The sequence below is a fragment of the Strix aluco genome, chromosome 21, assembly GCF_031877795.1.
Source record: "Strix aluco isolate bStrAlu1 chromosome 21, bStrAlu1.hap1, whole genome shotgun sequence".
NCBI classification, from domain to species: domain Eukaryota; kingdom Metazoa; phylum Chordata; class Aves; order Strigiformes; family Strigidae; genus Strix; species Strix aluco.
In genome coordinates, this window is record NC_133951.1 from 8669908 (window position 1) to 8682755 (window position 12848).

The 12848-nt window shown below is 45.1% G+C and overlaps 1 protein-coding gene across 2 annotated transcripts; it reads left to right on the plus strand.

Annotated features, from left to right (window-relative positions):
• Positions 1-21: 21 nt before the first annotated feature.
• On the plus strand, positions 22-12487 carry NUP85 (nucleoporin 85). 2 transcript variants are annotated; one of them, XM_074847124.1, is made up of 19 exons: positions 22-140; positions 213-306; positions 382-544; positions 926-996; positions 1523-1566; positions 2368-2437; positions 3361-3482; positions 3862-3996; positions 4576-4698; positions 5079-5210; positions 5615-5721; positions 6025-6108; positions 6727-6792; positions 7265-7416; positions 7509-7626; positions 8989-9089; positions 10851-11002; positions 11612-11698; positions 12300-12487. In XM_074847124.1, exons 1-19 carry the CDS (start codon positions 108-110, stop codon positions 12399-12401), a joined length of 1956 nt encoding a protein of 651 aa, XP_074703225.1. In that variant the 5' UTR covers positions 22-107; the 3' UTR covers positions 12402-12487. The 2 variants fall into 2 exon arrangements, with proteins under 2 accessions (XP_074703225.1, XP_074703224.1); XM_074847123.1 differs by having other exon boundaries at positions 213-544.
• Positions 12488-12848: the final 361 nt, after the last annotated feature.

Here is a 12848-nt window from a genome sequence, read left to right on the forward strand (position 1 = left end):
GAGGCGGGCAGCGGGCGCGGGCGGCGCAGGCAGCGGCGCGGGCAGCCGCGGCGGGGCCTCCCCGCGCACCGGCGGGCGGGAGGCGGGAGGGGAGCGCGGCCGCCGCCATGGAGGAGCTGGACGCGGAGCCGCCGCTGATGGTGAGGGCCGGGCCGGGCCGGGCGGGCGCGGGGCGGTGCGGGCGCCGCTGACGGGCCGCTGTCCCCTCCCAGGTGGTGCCGGGCGCGGACCCGTCCGCCAGGCAGCTGTGCTTCGCCTGGGGCCCCGCGGAGGTGCTGGTCTGCGAGACCCTCTTCGGCCGCAGAGGTGGGTCCCCGTCCCGCGGCGAGGCCGGGCCGGGCCGGGCGCCTCCCGCCGGGGCGCTGACCGGGCGTGTTGCAGGCACCGGGGACGGAGGGCCGAGCTCCTCCCGCGTCTTCGTGGTCCGTAAGGATCAGGACATCTACATCCAGACCTTGCGGAAACTCTTCAACGAGTCGCACGGGATCTTCATCGGCCTCCAGCGCAGCGAGGAGGAGCTGGCGGGGAAGTCGAGGAAAGCGCAGTGAGTGGCCGCGGCGCGGGAGGGGGGAAACACCCGCCGTCGCTGCTCCTTCTCCAGCCAGGCAAGCGCCACTGGCTTACAGACGCCTCCAGCGAGGCACAAGCCATTAACCAGGGTGCTGTGGGCAGCAGCAGTGCCGAAAAAGTGACTGTTTTGGGGTGATTTTACAAAGCAAGGCCCTGATCCTTCCAGTAACCGTGCTGACCGACACCTTTGCCTGCCTGTAGCTGTGGTGTGTACAACCGCCGATCCCCGCTGGATTCACCGGAGCACTGGGGGTGTCTTCTACGGCAGAGAAACTCGCCCGGCTGTAGTGGACAATAGGCGTGAGACTAAACCGCAAACAGCTCTCTCTAACCGAAGCTTTTTTGTGTTTGGCAGATTGGTTCAAGTGAGTAAAAACTACCGGTCGGTGATAAGAGCCTGTATGGAGGACATGCACCAGGCAGCTAGTAAGTTTGTTTGTTCTCTTACTGCAATAAAAGGAAATGCTATTTGTGACTTCAGAAGTAGCATTTCAGTTATAAGTTATTGCAACTACTGTAAAATAGCATGCATAGATTTTAGTAATTATCAACACTCCATTTCGATCTGGGAGATTTCAAAGTTGGTTTGTAAATCTGGTCAGAGATTTTTTTTCTTTCCTGACTGTTTTAAGTGATGTTCTGGGGACTTGCAGTCTTTTCATATCCCGGGTTGCAGTTTTATGGGAAACTTGAGTCCAAATTAACAGCTTGCTTCCTGCAAAGAGTGGGAGATTTTACTCTTCCTTCCATCCGTGCTCTGTAGTCATACCCAGATTTGCACAGGATTTATAAGAAAAAGTTATAAAGTTTTATATAAAAGTTAGCTTTACCATGTGTGTATTTAGGTCTGTGCTTGGTGAGTGAACAGGTATTGTTGTCTTTATTTATGAGCCCAGAAAGGGCTGTGAAAGGTAAATATGTTTCTTTTTGATTTTCCTCATTCTTCCTTCAGTTTCAACCCGGGACCCTGCCCTGCACAGCCAGTACAGCACCCAGGTAATCTGCTGTCGTGTCATGTAGTCACAACTGAACATGAATCACTGGCTAGTAAATTCATCAAGGCCAACACCGTGGCAGTAAAGCATTTTAGATTTAACCCTGGCTTGGTATATTGGATGCGTCTCATGACCAAGAATAAATGGGAATAAATAGTTAGCTCCTGTATTTCTAAAACAATAAAAAGATGCCCAACATCTGCATTCACTGCCATTTCTTAAATATATATTCAGTGTTACAGGTGTGATGTTTTCTTGTCATAAAGCCGGCTGTGGGCCAGTACTCACCTGTCTGAAACTTCACCCCTCAAACACTCCAGTTCCAGTCAGCTGCACCTGAGCCTCGCAGCAAGCACTCGCTGCTCACCGTGAACTGTCAGACACTAGACGAGTGTTACGGGAAGAGCAGGTTGCTCACAGTAGTTTTGTCCTATTAGCTGCACCCATGCTGCTTCATTGGCCTTCCTTCCTTTACTGTTTGTATTCTTAAATCTTAGGAGTGCAAAAAGACTGAAAATAACACTTCCTATACTATTTAGTATTGCTCACTGTTGACAGATCATCACTGCATTTCAGTACACAAACAGCTTCAAGATTTTCTAAGCTGAATGTGTGTAGAGAAGTTGTGGTTTGTTTCTGTCTTAATCTGTATCTCTGAAATGTCAGTGTGACATTTCTCTTGTCTGTAAGAGCTGAGCTTAACTGATTGCTATGGACAGCAGTCCTTTTAACCTTTGTGTGGTTAAAAAAAAACCTAACTGCAATAATTATTAAATCTGAAGCATGACCCTGCTCTTTTCAGGTTTCTATTCTCTCTGCAATGGAGCTGATCTGGAACCTGTGTGAGATTCTGTTTGTTGAAGCAGTTGCAGGTGAGCAGGGACTATCCTGATGTTAAGACTGAAGGGCTTTTTATTTACATATTTATTTGTTTAATAGTGTATAGCATCCATTGTATCATATTTTAATCTGTTTTAGAGATATGACAAGTGTCAACAAGACTTTTAATACCACTTCTGCCTCAGTAAATTGCCTTCTTTATATTGAATTATGTCAAGCTATTAGATTTGCCTTCTACTTTTTCCCCTCATGTAGTTCACTACAATTTAAATTGTCTTTTTAACAGAAAGGTAGTGAAGAAGAGGAATATCAAAAATTGCCAATTTATTTGACTTTTAAGCATAAGCGTATCTTTAAGCATCAAATATATTGATGCCAACTAACGTTTATGCATTCTCTGATGCAACTCCTTTAACTTTAGGATGCAATTTTTGAAGTCAGTTTGTTTACACCAGCATTTTAAAGTAGTAAATAGTTTTTTAAGGAAATTGGATTATGCAAATAAATATGCTACTTGCATAGTCCTGGAATTCAGAAGAGAGAATCACAAATTGTAGGTTACTTGATCTACAGATTTTCTCCTCATATTCAGGTAATAATAACGAGTCGATGCAAAATTAAACAGAAGCATTCTGTGTGTCTTCTGGCCTTGCAAGATTTATAATCTGAATCACTCACCTTCTATTTCTTCAGGTAACTGGTTAGGGTTTTCTGCCGGACTCTGCTGCTGTTCTGTCTAAAATTTGCGACACAGAAATCTGTCAGCAGCCTGGTGCTCCCACAGCCTGGCTACTTAACAAACTCCATTCCTTTGTAATTTGAGCGTGGCAAATAGAAACCCAATCAGTAAACCTCATCTAATGATTGTCAAACCGTGAAGGTTAGAAGCATGTAAAATAACAGTTTGGGAGCAAACAGTTGAGAACTAACAGAATGAAATCTTCTCTACATAAAGCTGGTCCCCTCCTGCTTCGCCTCCTGGACTGGGTTCGACTTCATGTCTGTGATGTGGACAACATGGTCCGTGAAGTCCTGAGCAGTGAAAATCCATCGAAACACGAGCTCTTCTGGAATGCGGCGAGTATAGTCACTTACAAAATACTTAAGTGAAGAGAATTCATGCCTGTGTGTTTTGCCTTCCTCCTCCTCACTCAACTCTAGACTACATCTCAGAAACTGATACTGAGGACACTGCTGCTCTCTGCCTATATAGGTTTTAAGATGAAGCCATCATGAAGATCATCCTACCCCTCATTCCCATCCTGATCCTTTCGCTTTCATGCTCCACAGAGGTCAAGACTTACACTGTGTATTTGAATTAGCAGGGCCTACAGCTTAAGCATTTTAACTCCACTTAACTTGCCTAAATCACAAGTTAAAATCCCCCTCTGATACTCCGCCTGGGTGTTTTGCAGCCTTGCATAGTGTGGTGCTCACAGACAGGTGGTTTTTGCAGGTGGATGTCTTTGTGCTGCAAGGCCGCATGGACGAAGCACGGCACTTGCTTGCCAAGGAAGCCAGTGCCAATCCCACGTCAGTGAACATGTACAAGACCTTGGATGACTTAATGAAGAAGATGCCTGTGCCCAGTGTATGTACAAAGTGGATTTTTTTCAGGTGGTTCCATTGGGAAAAGAGTAAGAGGCTTGACAGTATTAGTCCAGTCTATTTCATCTCTGCTGTGGCTCCTGTAACATCACAATTTGTTGACCATTAAAACATCTCAGTCTTAATCCTTTACAGTAATAATATTTCTGTTCTTGGATTGCCCAAAAGACCCAACTATATGGGCAAAAAACCTGTCAGGTGACAAACCAGCACAGTCAGAAAGATAATTTTTGCAGCAGGATACATTATCCAGCTGTCTGAAACAGTTCCTGTTGAGAACTGTTCTCTTGTACAGAATGTTTTCTGAAGACTCTGCCAGCAGAGTTTCCTCCTTGTGAGGAAAAATTGCAGCTGCATCACAGGAACCTTTCGTGGGACCCTCTTAAGGGCCTTTGCCTTATTTGGATGGGTAAAGAAAGACACTTCAAATGCAACTGTAGGGCAAGGAAAAGTTTGATGGCAGCCCCATGTTTAGTTTTTTAGGATGAATGACTGAGTTCAGCCCAAGCGCCTGTTGTGATTTGACTTTGTGTTTATTTTATGTATCTTATCCTCTGTTCAGCTTGGCAACACCCAGACACTGACTGAAATGGAGCTGAAATGGCAGCACTGGCATGAAGAATGTCAGCGGTATCTACAGGATGGAACTTTTGCTTCCAACTCCCACATGGAATCCATCTGCAAGGTGTGTTTTTGCTGGGAAGGAAGGAAAGTGGACAAGTATTGGATCCGTCCTTGTGTATTTCAGGAGCCCTCCGTAGCCATAAGTAACTTTAATATTCTGGATGATCTGTTCATTAAATCAGAGATTTCAGCCAGTCTTCTGTACTGGCTTCTTTGTTTTGCAACAGCCTTTCAAAGCCTGGGCAGATGGTTTTCTCTTCGTATCCAAGGCCGTAAGGCCTATTAGGAAACTGGGCTCTGAGAAGGATCTTTGTCTTTTGTTATTTAATTTTGATTACATTTTCAACTTTGCAAAATGGGAGTGATGCCTCTGAAGAGTTATGATGAAGCTGTATACGTTGCTGAATTTGCAGAGTTACTCCTGTGTTTTTCTCCCGTTAGATCCTGCTGGGAGATGAGGATGCCATCCTGGAGAAGAAGGAACTCCTGAGTACTTGGTACCAGTTTCTGGTTACCCGACTCCTCTATTCCCATCCAACTGTGAAGCCGATGGAGCTGCGGTTTTACGCACAGGCATGACATAGAATTATTTTTACATTCTCCACCGTTTCATGCACACAAGGGTTACTGTACTTGAAGAAAAACTTTGGGAGGGTTGACATCTTATAGCAACTTCCTAACTGTAAGACATTTCCTAGAATTTGTAAGTGGACTGGCAGACTGATACAGTGGACAAAGAATTGTTGAAGACCAACTCTCTTCAGTGTCTAATGTGACCAGTCTTGTTCCTGCGAATTGTTTTCCCAGTTTCCTTATGCTAAAAGAAGGAAAAGTCTTTTTTGTAAACGTGTTCAGTCTCTATGATGTATTCTTTACCATAAAATAAGCTAAACAAGGCTGCTACATCCAAACAAATGTCTTCCTTCTACCATCTCACAACTTCTGCGTGTGTCATGTCTTGTCATCTTATTCCACAGTCTAGTATGGACCTGTTCCTGGGTGGAGAAAGCAGCCCTGAGCCTCTAGACACGATTCTAATGGCAGCCTTCGAATTTGAGATGCATCAAGTGATCAAGGAATGCAGGTTGAGTTTTCAGGTTTTTGATTTACTAGTTCTACAGTATCGCTTCTGTGTGCAGTCACTCCAATAGTATTTGGGGTAGAGGATATGGGTGCAGCCCACCTGATCGTCCTTTCAAAGAATTTAGCAAAAACATGTGAAGCAGACAGCAATTAAAAGTATCCCAGTAGGTTTGGGACATTGCAACCAGACACTGTACTGTAATACAGCTTCGGTGTTGGTGAGAGTGCCTAAGGCATTCCTTAGCACTGGAAGGCTCAGTTTTTTCTTTCTTTTCTTTCTTTCTTTCCCTTGCTTCACATGCAGCATTGCCCTGAGCAACTGGTGGTTCGTGGCTCATCTGACCGACCTGCTGGACCACTGTAAACTCCTGCAGTCTCACAATCTCTAGTAAGTATTTATTTGCATTGACTATTCAGACACCCAGCAGCAAGGATGACTGAAATAGCATGTGGATTTTGGTTGAAAAGGAGCATTTTGGGCATTTACAGAAGATGGAGAATAAAGGTGCTGCACGTGCCTCTGAAGTTACAGGCAGCTCAGACGCTCTCAGCAGCAGAAGCAGTTGTTGAAGTTGACATGCTATTCAGCAGTGCCTCGGTACAGCATTAGGAATTTTTTAAAATATAATTTTATCTGAAATATAATAAAGGACCCAGGTATTTGTGGTAATTGGGAATGGTGAGAAACTAATCTAAAAAGAGTTTCCGTACTTATGCTCTCAATAAATTCAAGTCTGAGCAATTGAATTTTGCTATCTGAATTCCCTTGAAGTTTCAGTTTCTTAAAGCACTTTCAGTTATATTTGCTAAGTGCTATAAATATTTGGCAGGTCTCCCTAAGGAGAAAGCTGACCTGCATGCTTAGGCCTGAAGTACAAAGCTTATTAAGAGAGCTCATGAGAAAACACACTGCATAAATTAAAAGTACTTGTGAAATAAAGTCAGCAGTTTTTTTCCAATGAGGTGCATATAGTAATGCCTGTTTCTTTTCTCTCTTCCTCCCCAGTTTTGGTTCAAACATGCGTGAATTCCTTCTGCTAGAGTATGCCTCAGGACTCTTCTCCCATCACAGGTAGCAACTTTTTTTTTTTTTTTAACTCAGAGAATAGACTAACTTGAGGCAGCCAAAACAAATAACTCCAAGTTAACGAAGTAAAAGGCAAAACTTGCAGAAGCCACTGTTAAGATTTCAGCAAAGGTGTCCCTAAGGGATCGCACTACACTAGCATGTTTCCTCTCCTGAAGGAAAGACAAAAGCTACCTCTTAGAACCCATCAAGCCTTCTGGCCAGGGTAGAATTACTCCTGCCACTGTGGCTTTTTTGGTACAGAGCAACTTGCACTGAAGCACTTGTGAGGTGCAGGTATTCCAGGGTTGTATAACAGGCAGCTGGTATTTGGTAGAAAGTAAAAGCCATTTTGGTTCTGAAAACTAAGTTAATCAGAGCTGTTATTCATGCAGGCTCAGATTCTTCTTGTGGCATTACTGTTGTGCTTATGTAAGATTTGATTGGAATGCTTGATGATTTTTTTTCCCTCTCTCAGCCTGTGGCAGCTGGGGGTGGATTACTTTGACCACTGCCCAGAATACGGCAGGGTATATTTGGAGCTTCATATTGAGCGGATACCCCTTAACACAGAACAGAAGGCCCTCAAGGTGCTGAGGATCTGCGAGCAGAGACAGATGCATGAACAAGGTGATTGATTTTTAAATCTCTTTGTTTTGTAGCGATACAGGTGAAACTACTGAAACTAATTCTTCCCCTCTTCTCCTGTGTTTTCTCCTAAGTTCGTAGCATCTGTAAAATCATGGCCATGAAGGCTCTGCGGAATAATCGCTTGGGCTCTGCCCTGTCGTGGAGCATCAGAGCTAAGGATGCGGCTTTTGCCACGCTAATATCTGATCGGTGAGTCCCAGTCAGAAGCTCTCAGACGGCTGCTGCTGTGGTGGTAGGAAGGGCAGAAGGCAGCCGGTCCACAGCCGTCTGCAATGGACCAGAAAAGGTCCTGCTGCAGGCAGACAGGGATCGTCTTTCCCTCAGAACAAGTACCAGCTTCTGGACTAGAAGATGACATCCCTCAGTACTCTCATCTGCAGTACCCAAGCTGTTTCTTTTCTACACTGTTTTACTTCATGAAATCTAGAGATGAGACAGATCGGCTTTATCTCGCAGTCCAAGCCTCTTAGACCTTGCTTTGATAAACATTTCTTCTGGCAATATATCTAATGCACCGCCCTTTCACTTGCTCCAGAAGGGCTGTTCGATGTACAGTGAACGAGGGAACTGATCTGGGTGGAGGATAATCCCCTTCTGAGCTTTATTCGGATTATTTTTAACCAGTCTAGTTCACCGTGTGGTCTCCAAACAAGTCAGTGGGAGCCACTCAAGCTCCCATTTCTGCAAAAAAATTTCAAGCCACAATTACATGTAACAAAGAGTAAAGTTTTATCGTGTCCCTGGTTTTGCATAAACTTGTCACAATATCTGACCTTGCAAGGGTGGGAAGGTTGTTATAAAATTGAAGAGGATGCTAACACTTAGCCTAGGCCTAGACAAAAGATAGGGCAACGTTCTTTATGCCTTTTAATCTCCGGCGATTTATGTCATGTATTTTTTTGCTAATTGGAAATAGGCAGGTACCAATCTCTTTGCATAGTTAAGAGTATAATTTTGAAATTACACTCTGGGTAGATGGCCAGGCAGTACTCCATCTTCAGCAGTGAAAAGAGGGAGTAGTAAGAGAGCGTTGGGTTTTTTTTTCATTTATTCTTTGACAGAGTGGGAATCATTGTATTTCTTTCATCGGAAGGTGAAAGAAAACCATCACAGGAAGCAGCTCGGAAAAAAGCAGCATAATGAAGGCTGTGACAAAACAGATGAAAAGCTTTTAGAACTGTTTTTATTCCTGCTGCTTACCAACTTTTTTTACACAGCAGAAAAATAGAGCTTTTGTTATGATCTGGGAGTGTTATTTATGCATCCACCACCCTTGGCTTCCTGTGCTCCTTCCTTCACTTATTCCTTTTAAAGAACGGATCTCACCTACCACAAAATCTAGAAGAATAAATAAGGTGGCTGTTAAACACACACTACACCAGATCATTGGCCACTCCCAGGAAACGTTTTGATGTCTCTGAAACCGTCACGGGAGGTTGATTAAGATGGAACTCAGTTGTAAAGTTTTCTGGGAAGGGATTGGGAGATACAAAATGAATGTGGATGATGTTCTCCCCTCTAAGCTTTTATCATGTTTTACTTTCTCCCTAGATTCCTGAAGGACTACTGTGAAAGGGGGTGCTTCTCTGACTTAGATCTCATCGATAATTTGGGACCATCCATGCTGCTTAGTGACCGGCTGACATTTCTTGGTGAGGAGTGTCTACAGTTTTCATTCTGCTCTGTTGTTTAGAACAGTTAACTCCACGGAATTGCTTGGATTTGTCTCTTCCTCCATCTGGCTACATCCTGTGTTAGTGATGAGGGGAAAGCAAATGCCCCAAGGTGACTTGGGATGCAGCCTGCTTGCCACCGGGAGACTGCATTTCCAATTGCACTCGCAGTGGGCATCTGTTCTGCACTGCTTTGAGCAGGATAGTCTGGAATTCTGACATCTGTATGATTCCCCTTTCTTAGTCTTTTTCCAGACTGTATCACCACCTAGAGAGACTGAAATATTAACAAAGGCAATCTGGAAGACCTTAGGGGGCTTCCTTGGAAGAGTAAACCACTGGTTTAAGTTATTTTGGCAATATGATAATTTTACTAACTTCATAAAGATCTCCAGAATCTCAACAACTTTTCTTGGTTCAGTGTGCCAATTTCAAGCTCCCTCAAACAAAAGCTCTCTCCTACCCTTTCACTCTAGCAGTTGTGCCAAGTAACAGCGGAGGGCCTCCAGCTAGTTTCCTTTAGACACCGCAGCTTCCCCCTGGCTGGCCCGAGTGCGGGCTGGGGTGACCTGCCCGTCTGGCTGCAGCTGCTCTTTGGCCTTTGATTAATAGACCAAGACAGGAAATTGAGCTAAAATGCACCTTTCTCTGGAGCTGTGGCTGTTAGCAAGCCCCATTACAGGGGCCAAAATCTAATAGGAAGTTGGAACAGCTGCTGGCAACTGGACTGACTCCCTTCTGGCTGACACCAGCATTACAGGGAGAGTGATCCTGAGTTTGATCTGTTCCTGTTTGGTCCCAGTTTGCAAAACTGGAACTGTATTTCCTTCATTTAAACCTTATCCTAAATTAAGCCTAGAAGCTAACTGTGATTTACCAGACTAGTAATCCCTCGTATCTCTGAATGCCCAGTGTCATCCAGCCCCAAAGAGTTGCAGTTTAACTGTGTAACTGTGTTTATAAACTGTGTTGATAGAGAAATTATCTCCCTTTCTGCTTTTTATAAAAAATCCTGAAAGGCCTGAAAATATTTCTGCTTGTTTTTCTTTTGGAGTTTTTAGAAACATAGGTGTACTTTTGCTGGACCGCTTTCACATGTCTCTGTCTTGAGCTCAAGCATGAGCCAAAGGCGAATCTGAACAGAAATCATAACTTCCAGTAGTTTGACATTTTAGTGGATACAAACAAAGCCCCAGAATAAAACTCACTTTCATCCTCAGCCAGTTCTCAGGTGCTGGATATTGATCTAACTAATTCTTAGCAAAAGCAGAACTTTCCCCATGAACAAAGATCTCAGATTGCATTTAAGCAAGCGGGAAGACAATGAAGCCTTTCAGACCTCCCGATACTCTGTGCTGTCCAAAAGAACATTCTCTCCCCACCGCTTCTCCCCTCCCGTTCCTGGTTTTTGCAGACACCACCAGTCTCGCTAAGCCCCTCGTGCTGTTGCTCACCCTGCAAACACTCAGCACCAGACAGTACCACTTAGTGAACAGGCTGGATCAAACAGTAAACCTTACCAAGAACAGTAACTGGTTTTTGGGCTGCCTTTTCAGCCAGCCTCTATTTTAACCTTTCTTCATGCCCAAGATTCCCATTCCTCCAGCTGCTTTGGAGACTCGTTTCAGGTGGGGCTGGTTCTACCCCAGGCTTCACGGGAGCGAAGGGACCTTCTAACATCCAGTAGCCCAGGTCTGACAGACGCTGACGCCTTTTACCCTTCCCCAACTGCCTGTGTAGGCAAGTACCGAGAATTCCACCGGCTGTACGGGGAGAAACGGTTCTCTGAGGCTGCCAAGTTGCTTTTGATGTTGATGACAGCTCACATTGCTCCTTGCTCCTTCTGGATGACCCTGCTGACAGACGCCCTTCCCCTGCTGGAGCAGAAAGAGGTGAGTGCGCTGGTCACCCCTGACAGAGCCCCCCACGCCCTTTCTCCTCTTCCTGAGACAGTGTCTCAAAATGGTGCCCCCTTCCTGCTCCCCGGCTGGGACCTGCAGTGCAGAAGAACTGCTGGTGGCAGCTGTGGAATTGCACAGCGTCTGCATGTCCTGTCAGCGGGAGCACAGGGGATTCCCACGACAGGATAATCATCTCGTAACTTGGTTCCCTGCTTTTAGAAAACGGGTGGAATATATATATGCTGATGAGTGAAGTACACACTGCATCCAAGTACTTCTGGTACTTGGCTTGAAGATTTTTCTAGTGTGCTTCCTTCTTCTAAGCCCAATTTTTGCTTTAAGATCCATCAAGAAAACGACAGTTAAGCAATTACAGACCCATCGCTCTCACCTGGTGGCTGACCCTGCTTTGCACAGGAGGTGGCACTAGAGACCTCCCAAAGTCACCTCCAGCCCGAATTATCCGCTGATCCTGTGATTTACAGGGTCAGAATGGATCTGTGGGAGTGTGAAAGCTTTCTCTTCCTCTCAACTGAGTTTTTCAGACTGTGTGATGTCCTGAAACATGATCATTTTCAGTAAATACTTTCATTTCCACAGGTCATATTTTCAGCAGAGCAGACTTACGAGTTGATGCGATGCCTGGAAGACCTGACAGCAGGGAAGTCGGATAAGCAGAAATTCCAGGTAGCTCCTGTTTTGAGGACATCTGGCTAATGGATGGGTGGGGCAGTGGGGAGGGTCGGGGAAAGCAAGCCCTACATTTCTATCCTTGTGTGGGGGCAGAAAGGAGGGAGAGCCCGGGTTTCCAAGGCTGCGTGCAGTGTTATTTTTCAAGGCCAGCCAAATGAGGCACCATCAAGAGATAGTTAAGTATAGGCAAAACCAGTACAGGAGTACTTCCACTCCTCACTGTTGTGCTGATTTGGATTGGACTGTGATGCTTTTCCAAGATAAATAATTGCAAATTACACAGGCAGTGAAAAGCTGAGATGCTGCCATCTGACAGCTCCAGCTATGAAGTGTTCCAGGCACAGAATAGGGAGCCATTTGCTACACATGCAAACCTCCGCAGCTGCCAGAAAAAGAAAAGTCTTGGCAGTGCTGTCTTGTGTTGATCTAAAGAGTAGGAAATGAGCTTTTGCTCTTCTCAGGAGGTCTCTGTAACAGGTACATACACACGTAGTCTTCATTTTAATGACCTGCATCCTTACTTCCCAAAACTCAGAACCTACTGCCAGCTCATTACTGCGTGTAGCTGTCTAACCCAAACTCTGCTGGCTTTTAGGACGATGACGTTGAGACTATGAAAGTGGAAATGCTGAGACTTGCTCTTGCACGAAATCTTGCACGAGTCATCGTCAAAGAAGGCACGTTGGAAGGCTCCTGAAGATGGCCGGATGTGATTTTACTCTTCCTCTGGCTCACTGTACATAAACCTGACTGCTTTTCTAAGAATAAACGTCTTGTTTTGCATATTGCTTGATGATTTGTTCTTATCTTCCATAAGCATAACTTTAAAAAAAAACCCATAAATGTAACCTGTAAGGAGGAGCTGCATCATTAAGGTTGCCTGTTCCAACTTGGCCTGGCGACCCTCCCCCGGTAAGGTGAACCCCACTGCCAGCAGCTGCATCACCCTGGCTTGTTCAGCTGCTTTACCTCTAACACCCAGAACTGAAACTAAGCCCACCTTTTAAATCATGGGGGTTTTAAAAACCAGCAACTTCTCTGTTTTTGCTTAGTTTGGATGGTCTTGAGACAATGGGTTGAGTTTTAGGATTTACAGAAACAGCACTGCGCCCCACCAGCAGTCACCAGGGCTATCCACAGAGCA

Bases quoted from the DNA above. Each gene is read 5' to 3' on its own strand.
- NUP85 (XM_074847123.1), top strand. From the start codon at position 108: ATGGAGGAGCTGGACGCGGAGCCGCCGCTGATG. The intron at 9,090-10,850 runs GTGAGGAGTGTC...CTGCCTGTGTAG, and splicing joins TGACCGGCTGACATTTCTTG to GCAAGTACCGAGAATTCCAC. The intron at 11,699-12,299 runs GTAGCTCCTGTT...GCTGGCTTTTAG, and splicing joins CGGATAAGCAGAAATTCCAG to GACGATGACGTTGAGACTAT.